Genomic DNA, 21,592 nt, shown 5'->3' on the forward strand with positions numbered 1-21,592 from the left:
CAAAAGGCTCCTTGGGTCCCCCAAAATGAAGACAAGGCACAGAAACAGCATAAGAGTCTAAAACTTTCATTTTTTAAAGCTGCCTCAGCCCTGTTCTGGGCCACAGTCAACAACAGTCCAGCTCACAACCTGCATTTACCTCACACCCCTGGAGACTCCAGCCCAGCTGAGGGGGATAGTAATTTCATGACGGTACCACAGTTCACTTTTCTCCGACTCTCCCCCTCCCCGCCCCCAAGTACAAACACCCTTCCGTGCTGAGGCTGCAGGGGTGAGCAAGGCGCCCAGGACATCACGTCTGACTCTGATGACTTTAGCTACACAAAGGAAAACTTGACTGGCTGGCTGTTGGGTGATCCAGTTCCTTGGTGGCCAATGTTCGTACCCCCAATACTGTGCAAATTTTCCCACTAAAATAAGCACTGAGAGGCAAAACTGTATCCTGGGAGCCATTTGCCAAAGACTCCGGGCTGGAAGAGAGAGAGCAGGGCTTAATGCGGGAGACGAGGGCCCAAGGCAGACCAAGCACCAACTCCTTCAGTTTCTTTTTTCCGAGGTCCCAAGTGAATACATGCCTACATTTCAGGTCCTTAGGGAGAATGGAGGAGGCAAATCCTGTTTGGAGATAGCCAGTGTCCAACACAGTACTTGGCAAACATCAGGCACGTGAATGCTGAGTGACAGGTGCCATGGGCCAAGCAGAGCCCCAAGTATTCATCTCAGTTGGGATCATCAGAGGGAGGTCCAACCCAGGGTCTCCTGTCCATGGGCTGGGGAGCAGCAACAGTCGGGAGTAAGGGCCAAGCCCACCTCCCCTAGGAGGCAGAGGGAAGGGGGCTGAGTGGTTGTCAGGCGTGATCCTCTCCGTCTGCAACGTGGCGGTAGCCAGGAGGCTGGGCCTGCATCCGGAAGAGGACGGTGAGCAGCAGCACTATAAGAAGGAAGAGGATGGAGCCACACACAGCCAAGGCCACGATCACCTCTGGGCACAGAGACGGGGGAAAAAGGGCATGTCAGCGTCCATTCAACAAATATTTCAGTGCTTACCAATATTTGAGTGCCAGGTGCTGTTCTTACAGTGGGGATGTCCACAGTTAGTGACAAATGCCATAAAGCAAAGCAAAATAAGGGGAAAGGGATGGAGAGGTAGGACACGGAAGGCATAATGTGAACAAAGACCTGGAGTCAATTAGTGAGACTTACAAAGATCTGAGAGGAGAGTATCCTGTGGCCGGGCTGGGAGTGGGGAGTGGACAGGAAGTAAGTGCAAAAGGCCCTGATATGGGAATAGCTTGGCACGCCCTGGGATCATCGTGAAAGTATCGCTAGAGCAAACTAAGTGAGGGCGAGTAGGAGATGAGAGCAGAGGACCAGGCCAAGCGGGCCTGGAAGGCCATGGTAAAGACTTGGGTTTTATTTCAAATGTGATGGGAAGCCACTGGAAGGTTCTGAGAAGGGTAGTGATGTGAACTGATTTACGTTTTTGAGACAGTCTCTCTGCTGTGCTGAGAAACTGGTAAGGACAAGAGGATCAGAAAGAACATTAAGAAGCTTATCAGGCAAGAGACAGTACAGTGAACGAGGGAGCAAGAGCATGTATTTTAAAGGTTGAGATAATGGGATCTGCCATTGGATTGGTTGGGGGGAGTCTAAGAAAGGGGAATTCAAGATCGATCACTTCTAGGATTAAACTATGCAACTAGCTGACTAATGTGGCATTTACTAAGATGGGGAAGCCGGGAGGAAGAGATTTGGAGGGGTAGAGCGTTTGGTTTCAGATATGAATGTCGAGATGTCACATCCATGTAGAGACCTCAAGTCAGCAGCTGGCTGGATATGTTAGTCTAGCTCAGAGAAGACGGCATGAACCTGCGAGTCATAAGCAGACAGAACTTAGTATGGAGATGGTATAGAAAACCAAGAGGCTGGTCTCAGGCACAGAAAGCCAGGATGAGCCCTGGGCCAGCCACTGTTTAGTGGGAAGGAGAAGCCAGTAAGGAAGCTGCCTGTCAGTTAGAAGAAAAATCAGAGAAACCAAGAAAGTGTTCAAGGAAGAAGTGACCTATTTTACGTCATGCCGCTGAGAGGTATGAGAAGCTGACTAAGAATTGGTCACTGGCTTCGTAAGAGGAAGTCATTGGTCCTTGACAAAAGTGGCTTCAATGGAATAGAAGGTGACATAAAGACTGTCTAATGTGAGTCTGAGAGATTGGGCAGTGAGGAAGCGAAACCAGAGTCTAGGTAACTCGTTGAAGGATTGTGCCTAACAGGGAACAGAAACAGAGTGGTAGCTGGAGGAAGATGGGGGTCTGAGAGGTTTCTGTTGGGCTTTTGAGATGAGACTGATGCAAGAGAGGAAATATTGAGATATCAGGGATTCTTGTGGAGGTGAGAAAAGAGGGGCCCAAAGTGGAGAGATTGGCCTTAAGTAGCAGCTTGTACCAGCCATAAGCTGGAAGATCTAGTGGTGGGAGTATGGGACATTTCTCTCCTGCTGGTTTTTATTTTCTCAATGATATAAGACGTGAGGGCATCACCTGAGTGTGAGGAGTAGGGAGGAGGTGAAAAATGGTTTCAGGGTAGGGAAGTGTACTGTCTAGGGCAGGCGTGTCCAAACTGCTGCCCGCGGGGCAACTGCAGCCCATGATCCATTGTTAATTGGCTCACAGCAAATTCCAAAAATATATTTAGTTTACTTACATAAACCAGGTGAGGCAATATGTACTTCACCTCGAGTGAGTGGCCTGGCTGTTTGTGTATTTTACCGCATATGGCCCTTGGTGAAAAACGCTGAAAAAAGTTTGGACACCCCTGATCTAGGGAGATGCAATAAGGTGGCCGGAAATGTGACAGTTCTTGAGACGTGTAGGTATGAATTTCAAGTTGTTCTGGAACATGACTAGCACAGAGGCGGGCAGCACCTCACCTGTGTCTGCAGGACCACTTGCCAGCTGGCATTCCTGCTGCCAATCCTTGGGCACGACAGGCTCTGTGAGGCGAAGGAAGTCCTGCAGTGGGCAGCGGTGAGGGCAGCCAGGCAGGCTCAGCGGCCAGGGGGCCTTGTTACTCTCATTCCGAAAGTACATCTCCACTGAGAAATTCCTGAGAGTTGACAGGAGACAAGATGGAAGCTGCTCACCAGGCCTGTAATGGAGTCCTTGGGCTGCTGCCCACAGCCACCATGCAAGTGCCCCTCCAGAGGACAGACTGGTAGCCCCACTCACCCACTATCTTCCTGGTACAGTTCAAATATATGGCAGGAGGCGTAGGGGGCTTGTTCACCATTGTAGACATACAACGCCATTTGCAGAGCAACCAGGGTGGTGTCGTGCTGGAAGGGAGAGGATCTCCCCATCAGCACTGCTCCTCACACCCCCGAGGCACTAAATAGAGAAGAAATCCAGCTCCCTGACTGACTTTAGCACGCTGGGGACCATGGGAGCTTACCGCAGAGTAAACCAGCAGCTTAGGGAGTTGGGAGGAGGTAGCCATCAGAGTCAGGTTCTTCCGTATCTGAGCCAGCAGGACTCCTGAAGGAGAAAAGTCCCCAGTGTCTGGCTACAGCCGCCACTGTCTTCCGATCAGACCTGTCTGTGGCCCTCGCTCTGCTCGTCCTGGGTCTGCTCACCAGCACAGAGAACCCCCGGCACATGGGAACCACATAGAACTATGCAGCATGCCCCGCACTCTAACAACTTTCACATGGACAGAGGGAAGCAAGATAAAACAGTGTCTATACTTCAATATGGATGTAGTAACCTGCCCATTTATAAATGAGCTACGAGGCCCTGCCTATGTTTGAGGAATTCCTCCAATTTGGAAAAGTAGAAACTTAAAATTCCTTCAGAACACACAAGGGGGCGGCTCCAGGCAGGCCAGGGGAACTCTGCCATATCAGGCCCTGAAAACCACTGAGCTGTCAGAAAGGTTTGACAGCCAGCACTCCCTTGGGTGCTCGGTCAGGACACTGGCATGGGTATTACTCTTGGCCTTCTTTCAAAGTGGCCCCCAGTGGTTCTCTTGAGGTAGGTCTTCATTTGAGGGGGGAAGGTCTTCTGATATGGGTGAAACTTAAGAACACGAATGGCAGAAAAGAAGTATGCACACCTGACTGGTCATTCAGAAACAAACGTGCTCAGCATTTGGAGGATTGGGGCGACTTTGATGACTAACGTGATGAGTGGGGGGATTTGGTTTTGAAAGAGCAGAGGCTATTTCAGGTGGAGAAGTAAATGTATGAGAAGCCCCCAATAGCAGATTTTTAACACTTAAGAGTCCTGAGGAGGGGAGTGACATGCTGCTCTCGTCACTCACCCCCCTGAAGCCGGGCCTTCTCTGCCTGCTCGTAGATTCCGAAGAGGAAGCGGAAGCTGAAATCCTTTAGCCGGCTCAGACGCTGCATGGTTCGGGGTGAGGCCCAGGGCGGCAGGACCAGCCCGTGTGTTTTCTGCATATCGCAGTGTGCAGGTTAGCTCCCCTGGCCTAGGCCAGAGCCTCTCCCGGGGCATCTCTCTTCCCCAGTGAGAAGGTGCCTGTGTGTGTGTGAGGGGAGGGAGAGGAGAGGAGAGCTGAGGCAGAGGGGCTGGAACCAGGAGACATGGCAGACAGTGTTCAGACCGCAGGGCATAGGAAAGGAGGCTCAGGCACAGAACACATGACTCAGCAGAATGGAGTCAGACACCACCAGGGCTCTGGGTGAAGGGCAGGAACTGCTGACAATTAATAAACTATTTCCCACTTTAGAGTTCTTTTTCACCCGTGAAGGAACTTCCCTTGTTTCACAAGAAGCAGGCTGCTTGCCTGGAACTCCCCAGTGGGAATGGTGGCCAGGCATTGTGTTCTACTTGTCCTGGTCACCTGGGCCTGCTGCGTGAGAGAAGAGCGGTCACAATGGGGACCCTCAGTGGCTTACCTCACAGAAGAGTGTGTCATAAACATTCCAGACGGTCTCCAATGTCAAGTCCGTAAGCCCTGTCTCATTGGCCACCATATCCAGAAATTGCTATGAAAAATGGATCGGGCTCAGTCCTGCCCTGGGGGAAAGGAGTGTGATGACCCTCCCCTTCAGCCCCACTCACTGCATTCTCAATACTCTCATTCTGATACTCGGGTGTCCGCCTGGTATCGTTCTGCAGCTGCTCATAACGGGGACATGGGCCCAACGGAAACTTCAGCAGCTACAGACCAAAAGGGGGAAGTAGAGGCAGAGAAGGGGTCAGTGATCCGCAGGCCCATGGCCAACGCTGTCCCTCTGCTTTCCGGAAAGGTCTGGCCAGTCTTACCCTGTCCTCAGCGACAGGCACAGTATGGACGGGGATAGGCTGCCAAGAGATGTTTGGGTTGAAACGCTGCATCGCACTGGGAGGGAAGAGTCCAGCCAGGTTGGCCTCAGCACTCATGAGAGTACGGTCAAAGTCTGTACTTCGCACATAAACCTGCAGAGATGACAACATGAGTCTCACCTGTGGGGGTCAGGAGCTTCGGCCCCTCAGTGGGCCCTAGGGGAAAAACCTCTTCTTGATGACTACCCAGCAAATTGTAATCCTGACATGCATCCGGCTCTTGTACCCTCTCTGGGCTTTTTCCAGCAAAGGCCCAAACACTCAACTGAGAGTTAGCTGTCACCACTGGGAATGGCTCTTATGGGAATGGCTCCAGTTCAAATGCCCCTCCCAGTCCAAAGTGCTTAGTCAGTAAGGCTCTTGGGTTTGTCTGTCTGACTGGTTTTATAATGCCTGTCTCCCTACCTAGGCCAGGATCCTTGAGGGCAGAAACTATCTCCATTCACATCCCCTTTTATAAACTGGCTTAGAGACCAGGGAGAGGAAATAAGATAAGGAACAGATAATTGCTTGTGAAAAAGGGAGGAGGAAGCTGTAGGGAAGGGCAAGGATAGAGCTGGCCCTCAAGGGAATAATGAGTCTGGAGACTCTTGAGACAGCTGTGGCTGAGAGTGGTAACCAGAGGAACAGCTATCCCATCCTTGGGGTGAGGAGGGCCTCAAGGAGTCAACCCACTTGCCAATCTTCCCTGACATGTCCTCTCTATGTACGTCTTCCCCGCTACCTTTATCTCTTGGCTCCGTGTGGTTTATCATGTCACCCTTACTACATGCTAAGCTCCACAAAGACAGAGATTTTATCTGTGTGGTGTACCATCATATGCAAAATGCTAGCATAGTGCTTGGCTCATAGTAGAAACTCAGTAAGTGTCTTTGATGGAAATCCTGAGTTATTCCAGACCCTTCCTTAAGTCTGAGCTTGGATGCTTGAGAAGTTTTGCCTCTTTCCAGCCAACCAGGAGCAACTCAGCCTCTAGGGTTTTGTTCTAGACTGCCCTCGGATGTTTTGTCCTATAGTTGTAACCAAAAATGCATGGAGGGAAGCCAGAGTACCCAGCCTCACCCTTAGGCTCCCTGAGGACATAGGGTGAGGACAGCAGATCCCATTCTCCTTGCCTCTTGAGCTCCCAGCCTTACCTCTTGCCGGTGGTAAGAGGTGTTGAGAAAGTCACGGTAGCGCTGCCGCAGAGCCTGACCCAGCTCCCAGTGCTGTAGCATCCCCTCCTAGGGGCAAACGCAAGGGTTAAGAGGGTCCAGAAGAAAGGGATGGTTTGCAAGTCCCACAGGGCTTATGCACGGTTGCTTTCCAAGTTTACCCCTGGCTGGAAGTAGGAGTGGGCTAATCTGATCCCAGAAGTCATTTATTAAGTGGCCAACTGTGGGTGATACTGTCTTGGGCACAGAGGAAAGTAAGCTTAAGAAATGTGATCAAAGTCAGCACCCATGTGAGACACGGCAGTTTGGCTTGGCCCCAAGCTCTGTAGCTTGCATTAGAGGTCATTTTACAGCTCACGCTGAGGAAGGGCTGGCTTCTGACCCACCTTGGTTAACTGACCAAAACCCTGGGGCCATTCTTCTTCCTGATAGGGATCCTTGGGATATGTCTTCACTGGTGAGCGGTCTCCATGTCGGTACAGCTGAGGAAGGAAAATCATTTGCCTACAGGTCAGAAGGGTCTCCATGATGGGGATACAGAGCACACTTCTGCCCCATGTTGGGGAGGGAAGTCTCACTCTGGGAAACCTTAACTCTACCCACCGTAAAAGACCCCCAACTCAGAAGTCAGTAACTTCTTCCAGATTCTAGAGTCTAACTTGGCTAGGCAATGACACCGGAGACCACAGACAAAGCCAAAGGTACAGATGGAAAAGGAAAAGAGAAGTAAAAGCAACGCAATTGGGGTGGGGGTGGGGGGGACACTGAACAAAAGATCACCAAAGGCTTGTGTAGGGGTGAGTCTCCTAACCATTCGACTATATCCCTGTCTAGGGCAGACTCACTGGACCTATCTCCTGAGATAAAACTCCTTGCACCCTGCCTCACAAATACCCAAGGGCTTCACAGTAATTCCGAAACCGGGCCTCCAACACAGTTTAGTCGTCTCCTAAACCGGCTCCTCCTCCTCTACACCCCAAATCCCAGCACAAACCCGTCCCTCTCTCCACCAGCAAGCCTAGCTCGGGCGACTCTAGGTCGTTACCAAGGTAACGAAGCGCAGACTCCGGGCTTGGGTGGGTGGCATCACCATCAGGTTCAGGCCAAGAAGTAGGTGGAGAAGAGCCGCCCGGCTCCAGCCAAACTGTCCGCACGCCATCACCGTTATAGTCTGTGTAGCAAAGAGGCTGGAACCCGTTGGGCGGCACCTGCAGTGGCCGCCCGGACGCACCCTTAGGAACACACACCGGAAGTGCGCTCGCCGCCATCTTGCTAAAGGAGGGGCAGTGATGGCGCAAGAAGGAGGGATCTGGGAGGGAATCCTTGTAGGAAACTCGTGATCCGACCGTGGCAGATGAGCGTGGGAATGTAGCGCGACCTCGCGCGGCAGAAAGAGCTTGAAGACCTCATCTTGGTAAAGAAAACCCTGAGCTCGGATTAGCCTTAGCCCGCGGAGACGCTGTACCAAGGTGGCACTTGCACTGGGCTGGACAGTGAACGGAGAGCGAGCGCCCCCACGGGCGCTGCCGGGACTGACTCCAGAGCCACAGCGGGTGCAGAATTGGGGCGAGGAACGGTGTCGGGCGCCCCTCTTCATACCCCTGCCTTCGGGTGGAATTTGAGCCTTGGCCCTGGTTCCGTTCTCCATTAGAGGTCCTGTTTGAGGTGCAGGGCACAGCATGTAAACAGCTCTTTGGACTTCTGTGTCCTCGAGGTTGGTCACAGTCTAGCCTTCTGTTCATGCCCAGAGCAAAGCCTCAGAAGGCCTCTCATTTCCCCTTCCAGTCCTTTCTCTGCCCATCCAACCATCCATTCTCAGTTTTAGTTCATTAGAATCAGCATGTTATGCCTCTTCGTGAAGGAGCTGGGTTGCACAGGATGTTCAGACTTTGCAAAACCCAAGTAGTGAATCCCTAAGGGAGTAATTCCAGACCAGTTGGGAGATGTATAGGATGTAAGGGGAAGAAACTTACCAAGTGGAAGTACGTGGGGCAGAATCAGAGGCCCTCTTGGCATTGACCATTGAGGTCCAGGTGCAGCCAATTTGCTCTCAAAGCTTTGCGACTGAGCTGGGAGTGACTCATAGCTCTTGGAGGTCAGATTATAGGCCCTTGGGGATGCTTTAATTCAATCTGCCCACTAGAAACAAATCACCTCAAATCATCACAAAAATATCTGATCAGAACTATATGGGAGAAAGGGTCATTATCTTGCACTCGGACTCTAAGATTCAACTATTTATATATACCTCAGGATCTAAACTTTGCTTCCGGAGTTGTTACAGAGTAAATAGAATATGAGAGCTGAATTCCTGGTAGCCAGGTAGTTCTTAACCTTATTTAGTGACAAACTCCTTTATGAATCAGATGAAAATTTAGTTCCCTCTCCTCCAGGAAAATGTCCACACACATAAACACAAGTGGAATTTTACATATAATCCCAAGTGGTTCGCAAAGACCATTCATAGTCCATAAGTCAGCATCTTTGAATCCCTGATCTAAACTAGTCCTCTTTACATGTAAGAAAACAAACCTAGAGAGAGGAAGTGACTTTTCCAAGGTCACACAGTTTAGGAGAATGAATTAAAACTCAAGCTTTCTGATTCCCAGTTAAGTAGTCTTTATAATGGAACATTTCTCAAAGGCTGCTCAAATTGCTTTTGCTAAACTATATTGGTGGCCCCAATCCCAGTCAACTAGTCTTTATAATGGACTATTTCTGCTCAAACTACATTGTTAAACTGTATTCGGTGGTCCCCAAAATACCTTCAATAAAGGTATTTCTAACAAAGGAAGACTTTTCACCTTTTCAGATTGGTGGGGTTGAGTGGGCATACTAATTGGTAAAGCACTGAATATTAGTGGGAGTTTTGAGTATTTTCTTTTAATATGCCCCTATTCTACTTGCAAACTAGCCAGATCATTGTGATCTCACTAAATTTTGGCAAGTAGAACAGAAATCCCTCAAATTAATCTTTGGCTCCCCGCCCCCCCTGCACTTGCTAAATTCTGTCTATATCCTTTGTGTCTGCAAGTATCGCATGTAGGAAGGATTGGTGGAGCAGATATTTCAGTTTTTATAGTGAGGAACAAATCCGTGAAGGGTGAGGGTCACATCACAAGTACATGGTAGAGCCAAGAGCTGAGCCCTGGTTTTTGGACACCCAGTTTCTGCATATTTTTACTAGATTCTGTGGTCCCCACACCTTGGTTCCCAATTACAGATGCAAAATATTAATAACAATAGACATGTAGATAGGTAGATAGATGGATACATGGGCCTACCCCAGACCAAATAAATCAGAATCTCTGAAAGTGAGGCCAGGTTTGGGAACAACTGCTCTACCCTTAATTGGCAGAAGTGAACCTAAATCCCAGAGAGTTAACCATTTTTCCCATCTGGTGAGATAGTTTTATGTAATGGAGTAAAGAGGTGTTTCTTTTTGTTTGAATTTGAGCTTTTGAGTCAGCCATACCTGTATCCAAATTTGATATTTGCCTCCTTGCTAATAACTACAGGCATCTCCTAGGCTATATATACATGTAGTAGGGCGTAAGTAAGTGTTACTTTTCTTCTTTCATTTCTGTCTTCTATATCATCTCTGAGCTCATTGGTCTTGGAAGCAGGGATTCCTGGGTGGTTCCCTATCTTGTGATTGGGAATTTGAGCAGAAGTCATTTGAGGGGCCTGCAAGATGCTCCCACACTCTGCACCTTTCCAGAATGGTGAGGGAGGGAGCAAGAAGCAGTTGCCCCTGACCATCACGGCAAACCATACTTTGTGGCCCGCTTCATGGGAATTTCAGTCCTTGCAGGAGAGTTATCCAGTAGTGCATACAACCGTGGGCTTGTGAGTGCTCCTATTTTTGCGTCATGGTTCCCTTGGCTGCAATGAGAAACTTTCAGAGGTTCTAGGGGTCAAATGGGACTTGGAAGACCGCTGAAGTGTTCCCAGGCATACTGCCTCCACTAGGAGCCAAGGAAACATAGGAAAGGTGCCACAGGACATGGAGGGTTTGCACCTAACATCTGCTATGGGACTGTGCCCTGGGGGTGGGGCTGGCAAAATGGGACGTGTGGTTCCAGCGGCCAATCACCTGACTACTTGCCCTGCCTCGGGGGAGAAGTCCAGTAGTTGGTCTCTGGAAACTCTGTGGAGATATTGTCAACAGGTTTTGGTCTCCCCCCATTTTTCTCCCCCTTCCCTTTTTGGGTGGGTGGGGGGTTGGCTCCTGAACCCCTGTAACCTGAAGGGGTAGCTCTGGCAGTATAACACTAGTTATGTTTCCTCCTCCTCTACTTGAGACGAGGCTGAGGCTGATGCCCTGGCTTGGGGGAGATGGCACCCAGACCTGCTTACTCAGCAAATGGCTCTAGCTGGGGTTGGAAGGCTCCAGATGGGGTCCTGCGTTGTGGGGAGACTAGAGACTTGAGGATCAGAAATGGATGAGAAAGGCTTTTGCCAACTCCCAGAAGATAAGTCATCAGGCCCCAGACCAATGTCCCATCCCGAGTTCCTTGTAAGCAGGTGTTTCAGTGACATCTCTGACTGTTCCGATGCTGGAGCTGCTGGGAATGGGGAAAGGCCGAGGAGGGAGCTGGATCAAGTGCTGGGACAGAACAGTTCCAGTTTCCCAGAAGCTGGAGTCCCTGGTTTCTAATTTCCCAGGACAGCTGGGCCTGTTGAAACTCCGAGAAGGAACACACGAAAGAGGACTGGGGAGCCTTGTGCTCATGACTCAGAGATGCCCAGAGGAGGGTGGGAGCCTTGTGAGGGGATGACCTTGTGATGAGAGGGAACAAGAACAAAAGCTGGAGGCAGAACTTTGAGATGGGGGGTGTCAGAGGGGCTTTTCTGAAGTGGGAAAGTGAGTACATGGGCAGATTTTGCAACACCACCCAGCCTGCTGTTTTCTCAAGTCTCTGCTCCCCAAACCCCGCCTGTTCCCCCTGCCCCACCCTGTGCTTCCTCCCATCTTTCACCAAGCTCCTGTTCTATTTCTGCTTTCCCTGTCCTTCTCCCATCCTGCTCCCCACACCCCCTGTCCACTCCTTCCCTGTTCCCTCTGTCCTCTTCCCTGGTACCCTATTCATTTCTGTTTCAGTCACTCTGGCTGCCTGCCCTGGCCCCTGTCCTATGCTTTAATGTGGGGCCCATGGGAACTGGAGTTCACAGCAAAACAGGAAGAGTCTGTGAGCAGGAAGCTGGGAGTGGGGCATGGGGTGAACAGTCAGCAGTAACCTCAGCTCCTCGCTTCCCACATCTGGACTGAAGCATCCCCAGAGCGCTCTGCCTCTCCCACTGCAGCCCCCCAGCCCTGGTTTCCTCCTTTTCAGCGCTTCACTGGTCCAGCAGACCCGAGAGGCAACCAGACAAGAGTATCCTAGACTCTGACACAGGAGAAAGAGCACAGGGACTGGAGTGAGGACATCTGGGTTCTGAGCCCAGCCTGGCCACTGTGTGTGGCCTTCGGGAAGCCCCTCCCACAAGCTTAGTATTCTCTCTAAGATGGAGCTTGTGTTGTGTACCCTCTCTCCTGGGGCTGCTCTAAGAACCAAAGAGGTAGTGAGGGGTTTGTATATGGAAATAAGCACTGGCAGGTTAACAATGCACAGATTCAAGGTGATGGGAAGTCCCATAGCTGAAAGGATTGGAAATGTAGTAACTGCTACCATTTATTGAACACTTAACTAAGATCACACAGCTAATAAAAGACAAAGGCAAGGTCAGGATTTGAACCCAAAACCTGAGCCCAGAGCCCCAAATCAACATGCTGAGATGAAATTGACTGGAGCATCAAGTATAGGCTAGAAGAGGGTCATATTATTTTTCTTGTGTACTTACTCATTTAACAAGCAGGAACACAGTACCTACTCTGTTGCCTACTCTATGCCAGGCCCTGACCCATGGACTACATGGGACATAAAGTCAATAAAACATGGTGCCTACCCTCAGGGATGGAGCTCACGTTCCAGGCAATAGGACAGGGAGGCTAAGTCTATCATCTCAGTAGTTGCTGGACAGAGGCTGCCATCACTTCAGATGGAGCTGTTCCCCAGATGACGGAACTTGCATACCTTCTAGGTCCATCCTGGGCTGGAACCTGGGTCACTTGCCATCTCTACCTCCACCCCTATCCCAGGCCTGTCATTGCTCCTCTCTGTCCCGGCCTCCTCCCATGTCAGTGGTCCTCACAGGGCACCCACATTCAGGGACTCCCAGGAAGACCCAGCACCTGCCTTTCTCCACTGCTGGAGTTATACCAGCTTGGCTGAGGCCTGGGGCTGGTGGGGAGAGCTTCTTGGCCCCTTCCCAGAGGCAGGGGAGGAGGAGGGAGGCTGGGAAACAGGCTGGGGCTCCGTGTTGCAATTCCAGGCCGTGCTGGGACCTTTGCTCCACGAAATGTCTATGGAGGGGAGGGATCGCCAACTCTGGAGGCTGCTGGGATTGGGGTGGGGGTGCCTGGGAGGCAGTCCTTCTGTAAGAGCAGCTAAGAGCAGCTGGGGTGAGGAGAGGAAGGGGAGAGACATGGAACTGGCCAGTCTGCAGGGAAATGCCACTGTCGTGGTTGGGGGTAGGGGGGCCAGGGTGGCGCTGGGCTGAGGGGGTGGCTGGCTGGGGAGGAGTCAGCGTGGTGGGGAAGCTGCCCCGTGGGCGGGCGGGGGTGAGGAGGCCAGGGCTCCCGTCAGTCGGCTCTGGCTCCGTGCTGCCTGGCAGGAAGGAGCAGTGGCCCGACCCCTTGGCAGTCCCTCCCCTCAGCCTTTCCCCATATTACTTCCCCGGGGCTCCGGGCCCCTCTCTTGCTCAGCTCCGGCTCCTGAGCTGCCCGCTAAGACCTCTGGACAAGGGACTGCACCTTCCTCCTCTCTCAGAAAGGGGGCTCCAGAGATTGTCCCAGCCAGGAAGTCTGGTGGCCCGGGCATTCGGTGGGTCTGCTCCTCAGCACTGGCCGGGGGTTCTGTGTGTGTGTGTGTGTATCTGGTGTGTGGGGAGGAGGGGGGCGTGGGAGGGAGGGTTGTATGGGTCTTAGAAAGGGGTCTCTGAGGGGTGATGATGGTGATGGAAGCTTGGGCAGCAATAGCATTCTATTTAGGTCCCTGATTAACTCCTGAGGGGCTGTGAGGGAGGAAGTCCTATATGAATTGGGGCAACTCTTGAAGGCAACAGGTTTGTGCTGGGATCCTGGGAAGTGGCAGCAGTGAGGTTGTCTAACAGGCAGCATGTTTCACTGGGTGGAGTGAACCTCCATCCTGTGTCCTGGTCCTGCCCAACTTCGGCTGTCCCGAGTGCTGGAGTGAGGGGGAAGGGGTTGGGACAGAACCAGGGCAGATGGCTTAAACATTCCCTGACGGTTTGGAGATGGGCCCTGGGAAGAAAAGGTGGCATGGTAGCTGAGAGGTCAGATTGTGGAGCCAGAGAGACTAGAGCTAGAGTCTTGGTCACACTACCTAACAGCGTGGCCATAGGCAATTTACTGAATCTCTTTGAACTTCAGTTTCCTCATCTGTAAAATGGGCATCAGAATAGACCTGACCTCATAGGGATACTGTGAGTAAGGCATGTAAAGCCTTAGCACAGGCTGAGATATATATATATATATATATATGTATATACACGTGTGTATATATATATATATGTATATACACGTGTGTATATATGTATGTATATATGTATATATACACAAACATATATATATATATACACACACATATATATATACACACTCGTATATCATATATATCTTGAGTCAATGTTTGCTGATATGTTAGTACTGATAAAGAAGGAGCCCAGTTCTGGAAGAGTATAACCTGGGTTGTTCCTGCAGGACAGTTCCTTGGTAATGTACAGGGCTCCAGGAAGAGATGTCCTTGTGGCTGGAGGCCCCTGTGCCTGACGTTTCTCCTGGTAAGCTGCTTCACTCCAGCCCTCTCCCCTGAGCCAGGTCCCAGCTCCTCTCCTCCCACAGGAATCAGTTCCCTTCACTACCTGCCTTCTGCCCCTCCCCAGAGAGCAGTCTAGAGCCATCCTTGCCTCCTTCTGCTCAGACTATCTCTGCCCTCGTTCTGATGCCTGGCCCTTGCAGGCACCCAAGTTCCTTCTCAATCAGGTTTGCTGCTGGGGAGAGTTGGCATGTCCAGTGCTTACCCAGCTCTGGCTTTGAACAATTCTGTCTGAAATAGATGCATGTCAGCCCCCCAAGGGAATAAGGGTTAACATCCTTATTTAAGGTATTGAAGTGCAGGGGACTGCAAGCGACTAGCCCTAGAGCCCACACAAACCCAGGGTCCCGAAGCCTGAGCTGATGTTTTGCTGCCCTCTATGGGTGGAAATAAGTTTGTCGTTTCCCAGCCAGGACGCTGGGGAAGTGAAGGGGGAGGATTTGAGACCCTCTTGTGCCCCTTTTTCCCTGGCTCAGACTCTGCAGGAGAGCTGTGGGAAGCAGACACACAAGATGCAAGCAGCCAGGCCCTGGGAGGCAGCAACTGCACCCGCAGGGAAGAAGCCAGCATGGCTCAGTCAGCTGGGGGCACTTTGGGGATGGGGCTAAAGGCAGGAGAGCCCACAGCCCTGCTCCCTGGCATGGAGGCCCTTTCAGAGACCACAGGTGAGGAATGCTGGGTGTGGAGGCGGTAGGGGCTCCCTGGATCTGGGAGGGGTACCTTAGGGCTCTGTACCTTATAAGATCATGGTTAGGTCCCCAGGCTTTGGTGTCAAGCAGACCTGAGTGATCTGAGTGTGGATTTTGTCTCTACCTTAAGCCTTTTTGAGCCTCATTTTCCTTATTCCTAAAATGGAAATAATAAAACCATGTTTCCTCGAAAATGAGTCCTAGCCGGACAATCAGCTCTAATGCGTCTTTTGGAGCAAAAATCAATATAAGTCCCGGTATTATATTATATTATATTATTACATTATATTATAAGACCCAGTCTTATATAACAGTAAAATAAGACTGGGTCTTATATTAATTTTTGCTCCAAAAGACGCATTAGACCTGATTGTCCGGCTAGGTCTTATTTTCGGGGAAACACGGTAGTACCTATCTCTTACTTATGGTTGTTGTCAGGATCAATGCATATAAAAGGCTCAGAGAGTACATGGGACATAACTAAATAGCACTGGACATATGAGAGCTACTTTCTTATAATAGATTAGACAGCTTACTAAAAGGGCGTGAAGGTCACGGAATGCTCAGGGCAATGACGACTGGGCAGCGAGCTTGTTCATTGGAGAAGAACATTAAGGCACTTCCCTGTATCCAGAGCTCCGTCCACAAAAGCGGAAAAAGGGGCCAGCCCCCAAAATGCTGGGCAATGAGCTGTGCAGTGTGTGTGGGGACAAGGCCTCTGGCTTCCACTACAACGTGCTGAGCTGTGAGGGCTGCAAGGGATTCTTCCGCCGCAGTGTCATCAAAGGCGCACGCTACATCTGCCACAGCGGGGGCCACTGCCCCATGGACACCTATATGCGTCGCAAGTGCCAGGAGTGTCGCCTTCGCAAATGCCGCCAGGCTGGCATGCGGGAGGAGTGTAAGTACCTGTTAACAGGAGTGGGGGAGAGGCCGATGGGAAAGAGGGGACAGCAGGTGCCAGGGTGTGAGGGCAGACAGGCAGCTGAGCCTACTGCACGGTCCTTAAATACGGGTTTAAATCTCTGCCTTTACCCAACGATCTCTGCTTTTCTGGAGCCTCAAACTACCCCTCTGGCCCATCCTTGCTTCCCTTCTCCCCCTTTCCTTCCCTCCTCATGTCTGGCTCCGTCCGTAGGTGTCCTGTCAGAAGAACAGATCCGCCTGAAGAAACTGAAGCGGCAAGAGGAGGAACAGGCTCAGGCCACATCCATGCCCCCAAAGGCATCCTCACCTCCCCAAGTCCTGCCCCAGCTCAGCCCGGAGCAACTGGGCATGATTGAGAAGCTGGTGGCTGCCCAGCAACAGTGTAACAGACGCTCCTTTTCTGACCGGCTTCGAGTCACGGTACCTCAGGGACTGGGGGAGAGGTGGCCGTGCCTGGCGTGCCAGCTGGCTTCTTGGCACCTGACTCAGAGTGGTTGTTTTTCCCTCCTTGCCCTACGGGTAGCCTTGGCCCATGGCCCCAGATCCCCAGAGCCGGGAGGCCCGTCAGCAGCGCTTTGCCCACTTCACCGAGCTGGCCATAGTCTCTGTGCAGGAGATCGTTGACTTTGCCAAACAGCTGCCCGGCTTCCTGCAGCTCAGCCGGGAGGACCAGATTGCCCTGCTGAAGACCTCTGCCATCGAGGTGGCTGGCGGGCGGGACGGAGGGGTGAGGGGAGCCAGAGCAGGACTGTATGTGGGAGGGGCCAGCAGCCAGTCGGGAAGCCAGATCCACTGGGAAGTAGGGAGGAGGGGCTCGACCTTCCCTTGAAGGTGCCGAGACCAGCCCGCCATGTCCCTGTTTGAGGTCCTGTACTTGTTCAGGTGATGCTTCTGGAGACGTCTCGGAGGTACAACCCTGGGAGTGAGAGTATCACCTTCCTCAAGGATTTCAGTTATAACCGGGAAGACTTTGCCAAAGCAGGTGAGAACTGAGATCACAAAGGGACTGGGCTGGATGGACAGACACTTTTTGTGCGGGGGGGGGGGGGGGGGGGGCATAGTGACACTGGGGCCACAGGGCCAAGATTTGGGTGGCTATAAAGGGAAAGTGTCACTTGTTTTTCTAAGACAAAAAGTCAGAATGTTGACAGGCCTCTCTCAACTGCCCCAAATAGACTCCTGTCCTCTGTTCTATTAGGCCAGTGTTTCTCAAACTGTGCTCCAAGGAACCCGAGGGAACACAGGTGGCACTGTAGAAGTGTCACCTTAGAGGAGAAACAAGGAGGGAGAGGAATGTCCCTCATCCTTACTTTAACCAAACAGGAAGCTCCATTTAAATCTGCATTATACATCATGCTTCTGCATAATGATTTGCTTCAAGAAAAGATTTTACAGCTAGAAAAAAAGCTTGAAATCAACTAGATCAAGACTTTTAGGAGTCAGTAATGAGCAGATCTTTCTCAGATCTGCTCTTTAAGGATCATGTGGACTAATTTCCCCCTACCCTTTTTCAACTGCTCTTTCTGATGAGCCATGGAACTGGAGCTGAAACACAGGCAAACATACCCAGATCAGGTGGCTTTGGGATAAGAGTGGATGCTTCTATCCCCATCCTGTACCTGGAGTATTTTCTCCAAGAATTCATTCCCATTGCTGCTCTCTGTCTGATACTTGCTTGCTGGCTGGCTAAGTAAGCAGTGTTGGTTTTCCTCGTATCCAGTTGCTGGTAATGTCTGTGTTATGGGAGCAGAGATGGGAAGGGATGGAAGGCTGAGGGTATTCTGGAGGAACAGGAATGGACACTCAGCAGGGGACCAAGCAGTCTGACGACTGAGTGGGTGGGTCTGTGCACGATGGCTGATGTGGCGACTCCCTCTTGGGCTTGGGAGGTCCTGATCTCCGGGGCAGAGCTCAGAAAGTCTTCTCTGGTGTCTGGTGACTCAGGCCAGCTCCTGTGCCTCTTGTTGTCCCAACACAGCCTACCCAGTAAGCTTTCTAGAAAGGCCTCCCTTGACTATATAGGGGATAGGGGGCTGTGTTGGCACCTCTTGCCTTCTGTGTGCTGCCTGAATGTGTAGGCACCTAATAGGGGCAACTTAATGACTTTTTCCAGCCTACACCTGTCCCCTTTCTCTACCAAACCACCTTTCCCCAAGTGGACATCATCCCGGTCCTTCTTAATCACGGTCTCCTCCTTCATAACATCCCGCTCTCTGAACCCTTCCCAGTTGTCATGCCTGTGTGTTCCTTCAGCATTTGCGGACTTGTGCTGTCTGAATCTGTACCTATTTATAGATTCATTTGTGTAAGTAGTTTCGATATCATGTTTGCCTTTCATTTGTCATTTTGTCAGTGAGGTCTTGGGGAAAAGGAACAGGGGCCCTCTTTTGCCGGGTCTCCTTCCCCCTCTACATGATTAGTGATGTGGACTGATGGCCTTGGAGGTGTTCAGGCTGTGAGCAGTAGCAGACCCTTGCAGGATGCATAATCCAGCTCTAGACCCCCTTGTCTTCTCTGTACAAACGGGCTAGTCAGCGCAATTCTAGGCTCAATACCTCACCAACAAATACTGTATAAAATGGGGCTTGTCCATTAAACGGATTGACACACACTTGATAAATGTCAGTGTGAAAGTACAGAAAGTGACTAATCAAGAAGCCTCCAATGGAAGCGTTAGCAGATGGTTGCTAAAAGAAATCTGAGAAAGCCTCGGTGGGGGTGTGGGGTGGGGAGATTTTGCAAGTGTGTATAGAAGTGTTCTTTAGATGTCGTGACTTTAGGTTGACATTTGCTGAACTTCAGTCTCCTCAGCCAGAAGACTGGTTCTACTTTATAAAATTTATTATGTATTTAGCAAATGCTTATATAGTACTTACCATATGTGTCACACATTATTCTAAGGACCCATTATGGAGGACGTGCTAGTATCTCCATTCTACACATGGGAAACCGATGCCCAAAGAGGTTAAATAACTTACCCAAGGTGGCAAATCATAAAGCCAGGACTCAAACTCAGGCAGTCTGGCACCAGAGTCCACACCCTCAACCACATTGCTAAGTTCCCCCAGGATGTGAAACATGAAATGTATGTCTAGTATTCAAATAAGTAAGGCCAATTGCCAGCGAAAAAGTCTTCTTTATAAACAAAAGTGAGTGGCTTCTATTTCTATTAGGTTGGTGCAAAAGTAATTGTGGTTTTGCAATTATTTTTAACCTTTTAGCCGCAATTACTTTTGCACCAACCTAACACCGTGTTTCCCCGAAAATAAGCCCTAGCTGGACAATCAGCTCTAATGTGTCTTTTGGAGCAAAAATTAATGTAAGACCCGGTCTTATATTATATTAGATAAGACTGGGTCTTATATTATAGTAAAATAAGACCGGGTCTTATATTAATTTTTGCCCCAAAAGACGCATTAGAGCTGATTATCCAGGTAGGTCTTATTTTCGGGGAAACACGGTAGTAATGTGGGGCCTTCAAGAATTTTAATAATAATAGAATTATCATTTAATTCAGCACCTCCTATGTGCCGGGCAAAGTGCTAAGTGCTCCTCATGCTTTATCATTTAACCATCACCATAGTTTTATGAGTTCAGATTTGATTCCTATCTCACAGTCGAAGCTTGGAGAGATCAAGAAAGTTGCCCAAGGTTACAGAGCGGAGCCCTGGAGACTTCTTATTGAGTTCCTAGTAGTTCTCTAAGTTATGCGATTGGAGGAGAGCAGGAAGTTCCTGTCGCTTGTGCCACATGCCCATCCTCCCTTCTTCTTCCCCAGGACTGCAAGTGGAGTTCATCAACCCCATCTTTGAGTTCTCCAGAGCCATGAATGAGCTGCAACTCAATGATGCCGAGTTTGCTTTGCTCATTGCCATCAGCATCTTTTCTGCAGGTGCGGACGAGGGGCAAGAGGGAAAATGAGCAAGAGACTTGAACTAACAGGGCTGAAGGCCCCACAGGGCAGGCATCAGGCATCGTAGAGGTGGAGGCCCCTGCTGTGTTATTTTGGGACAGGAGAGGTTGGGTGGGGCACGTCCCTGTGTTTTGGTTTGACTTGGGATATGGAACTGACCCTGGCCAAACCTGCTCCTCAACTCCATTTGTGACCTATAGACCGACCCAACGTGCAGGACCAGCTCCAGGTAGAGAGACTGCAACACACATATGTGGAGGCCCTGCATGCTTATGTCTCCATTCACCACCCCCATGTGAGTCTCCCCTCGATGCCCTTTCCCTCCTCTCCACAGGCTCATTCACTAACACACCTACTTTCCCTTCAGGAATCCACCTCTGATTATATCGTGCCACCAATTCTCTGCCTCTCCCATGACTCTTCTACCCTTGCCCCCTTCCCTGGAGACAAAGGCTGTACTTGTCCCTCTCCTTCCCCCAGGACCGGCTGATGTTCCCACGGATGCTAATGAAGCTGGTGAGCCTCCGAACACTGAGCAGCGTCCACTCAGAGCAAGTGTTTGCACTGCGCCTGCAGGACAAAAAGCTTCCCCCACTGCTCTCTGAGATCTGGGATGTGCACGAATGACCTTCCTTCACGCTTATCCTCTGTGTTCGGGGCTGGCTGAGGCCCTGTGGTTGCCTCCCAGAGGTGTAACAGACTGAGAAGGGCAAATGTTCCTGGGAGCTGGGCAATGGATATCCTCACGTGCCATTAAAGGAGAGTCAAAGGGTTGGGAGTTTTGTGACTGCTGGGCAGTGGGAGTCCTGTCAAAGCTGTACTCCGTTTGAACACTGTACTGACCCGACCAATTGGATGAACCTGGTGTCCACTTTGCACAAGGTTCTCCAGGGCCCTGCCCATCCTGCCTCCACCACTTCCTGTTTTCCCCACAGGGCCCCAAGAGAAATTCTCCACTGTCACTCTGCGGCTTGGCCATAAATGCCTCCCTGCTGCCTCACTGATAAGTCTGGCAGTGTTTGTACAGGAAGACCAGAATGAATACAGAATGAGATACAATTTCTAGATTGAGGGGTGGGTACGGCAATAGAGGGAAGACTGTCTCGTAGGATGGTCCTCAGACTCAGAGGAGGGAGACAAGTCACAAGTGCCAGCCAGACAGCCTTGGGGACCCCCTTTTACTAGCCCTATTGCGCCATGAGAGTAAATGAAATGCTTAAGTTCCGATATCCCTTCCCCTTTCATGATCCAGGGGGGATCATGTTGTCTTTCTGTGGGGGAGGAGGTGTTGAACTTTCAGAACTAGCACCTCAGCCATGTACCTGTGTTCATGTGCACGCATGTATAATGCCTTGTTTTTTCCGTTGGCATCTGAAAAAGAGGGCACAACAATCCCTCCTCTGGGCCTCCAGGCCCTGTGGGACAGGAAGAAAAGTCCCCTGAGGTCAGGGACAGGCTGTCCAGTCTTGGGTTGGGACTCTCAGGACTGGACTCCATTTCCCAGTGGGCACCGCGGCGCCGCTCACGGCCCCTTTCCTTGGAGCACACCCTGTGTAGGTGATGCCGCGCCTTCCGGCCTCAATTCCCCACGCTGTTCCTGAATTGGTAGGCTCCAGCGCTAGGGCAG

At 50.9% G+C, this 21,592-nt stretch overlaps 2 protein-coding genes across 6 annotated transcripts; one reads left to right on the forward strand and one right to left on the reverse strand.

Moving 5' to 3' along the window:
- Window positions 1–50: 50 nt before the first annotated feature.
- Window positions 51–7,731, reverse strand: ACP2 (acid phosphatase 2, lysosomal). The gene is made up of 11 exons (XM_019743590.3): window positions 7,542–7,731; window positions 6,883–6,978; window positions 6,479–6,565; window positions 5,283–5,435; window positions 5,079–5,177; window positions 4,913–5,002; window positions 4,315–4,447; window positions 3,448–3,530; window positions 3,225–3,331; window positions 2,927–3,102; window positions 51–982 (listed from the first exon to the last, which is right to left on the reverse strand). Exons 1-11 carry the CDS (start codon window positions 7,653–7,655, stop codon window positions 849–851), a joined length of 1,272 nt encoding a protein of 423 aa, XP_019599149.1. The 5' UTR covers window positions 7,656–7,731; the 3' UTR covers window positions 51–848.
- Window positions 7,732–12,911: 5,180 nt separating this feature from the next.
- NR1H3 (nuclear receptor subfamily 1 group H member 3) lies at window positions 12,912–20,738 on the forward strand. 5 transcript variants are annotated; one of them, XM_019743578.3, is made up of 11 exons: window positions 12,964–13,001; window positions 13,305–13,422; window positions 14,322–14,401; window positions 14,913–15,101; window positions 15,760–16,026; window positions 16,264–16,472; window positions 16,576–16,755; window positions 16,935–17,034; window positions 19,831–19,944; window positions 20,166–20,260; window positions 20,446–20,738. In XM_019743578.3, the coding sequence occupies exons 3-11, from the start codon at window positions 14,359–14,361 to the stop codon at window positions 20,590–20,592; spliced, it is 1,344 nt and encodes a 447-aa protein (XP_019599137.2). In that variant the 5' UTR covers window positions 12,964–13,001; window positions 13,305–13,422; window positions 14,322–14,358; the 3' UTR covers window positions 20,593–20,738. The 5 variants fall into 5 exon arrangements, with proteins under 5 accessions (XP_074192463.1, XP_074192464.1, XP_019599137.2 ...); XM_074336363.2 differs by lacking the exon at window positions 15,760–16,026 and having other exon boundaries at window positions 12,914–13,001; XM_088789569.1 differs by lacking the exon at window positions 12,964–13,001 and having other exon boundaries at window positions 13,203–13,422.
- Window positions 20,739–21,592: the final 854 nt, after the last annotated feature.

Source organism: Rhinolophus sinicus, chromosome 14 (genome assembly GCF_057876585.1).
Source record: "Rhinolophus sinicus isolate RSI-liver-muscle chromosome 14, RSI-T2T, whole genome shotgun sequence".
Taxonomy (NCBI): domain Eukaryota; kingdom Metazoa; phylum Chordata; class Mammalia; order Chiroptera; family Rhinolophidae; genus Rhinolophus; species Rhinolophus sinicus.

What these genes read in the sequence shown, in the direction of transcription:
- NR1H3 (XM_019743578.3), top strand. Translation starts at nt 14,359, where the DNA reads ATGTCCTTGTGGCTGGAGGCCCCTGTGCCTGACGTTTCTCCTG. An exon ending in CATCAGCATCTTTTCTGCAG is followed by an intron (nt 19,945 to 20,165) that starts GTGCGGACGAGG and finishes TGTGACCTATAG; the next exon opens with ACCGACCCAACGTGCAGGAC. An exon ending in TCTCCATTCACCACCCCCAT is followed by an intron (nt 20,261 to 20,445) that starts GTGAGTCTCCCC and finishes TCCTTCCCCCAG; the next exon opens with GACCGGCTGATGTTCCCACG.
- ACP2 (XM_019743590.3), bottom strand. Translation starts at nt 7,655, where the DNA reads ATGGCGTGCGGACAGTTTGGCTGGAGCCGGGCGGCTCTTCTCCACCTA. An exon ending in GAAGGCCCGGCTTCAGGGGG is followed by an intron (nt 3,531 to 4,314) that starts GTGAGTGACGAG and finishes TTTCTCCTTCAG; the next exon opens with GAGTCCTGCTGGCTCAGATA. An exon ending in CTGTACCAGGAAGATAGTGG is followed by an intron (nt 3,103 to 3,224) that starts GTGAGTGGGGCT and finishes GTCAACTCTCAG; the next exon opens with GAATTTCTCAGTGGAGATGT.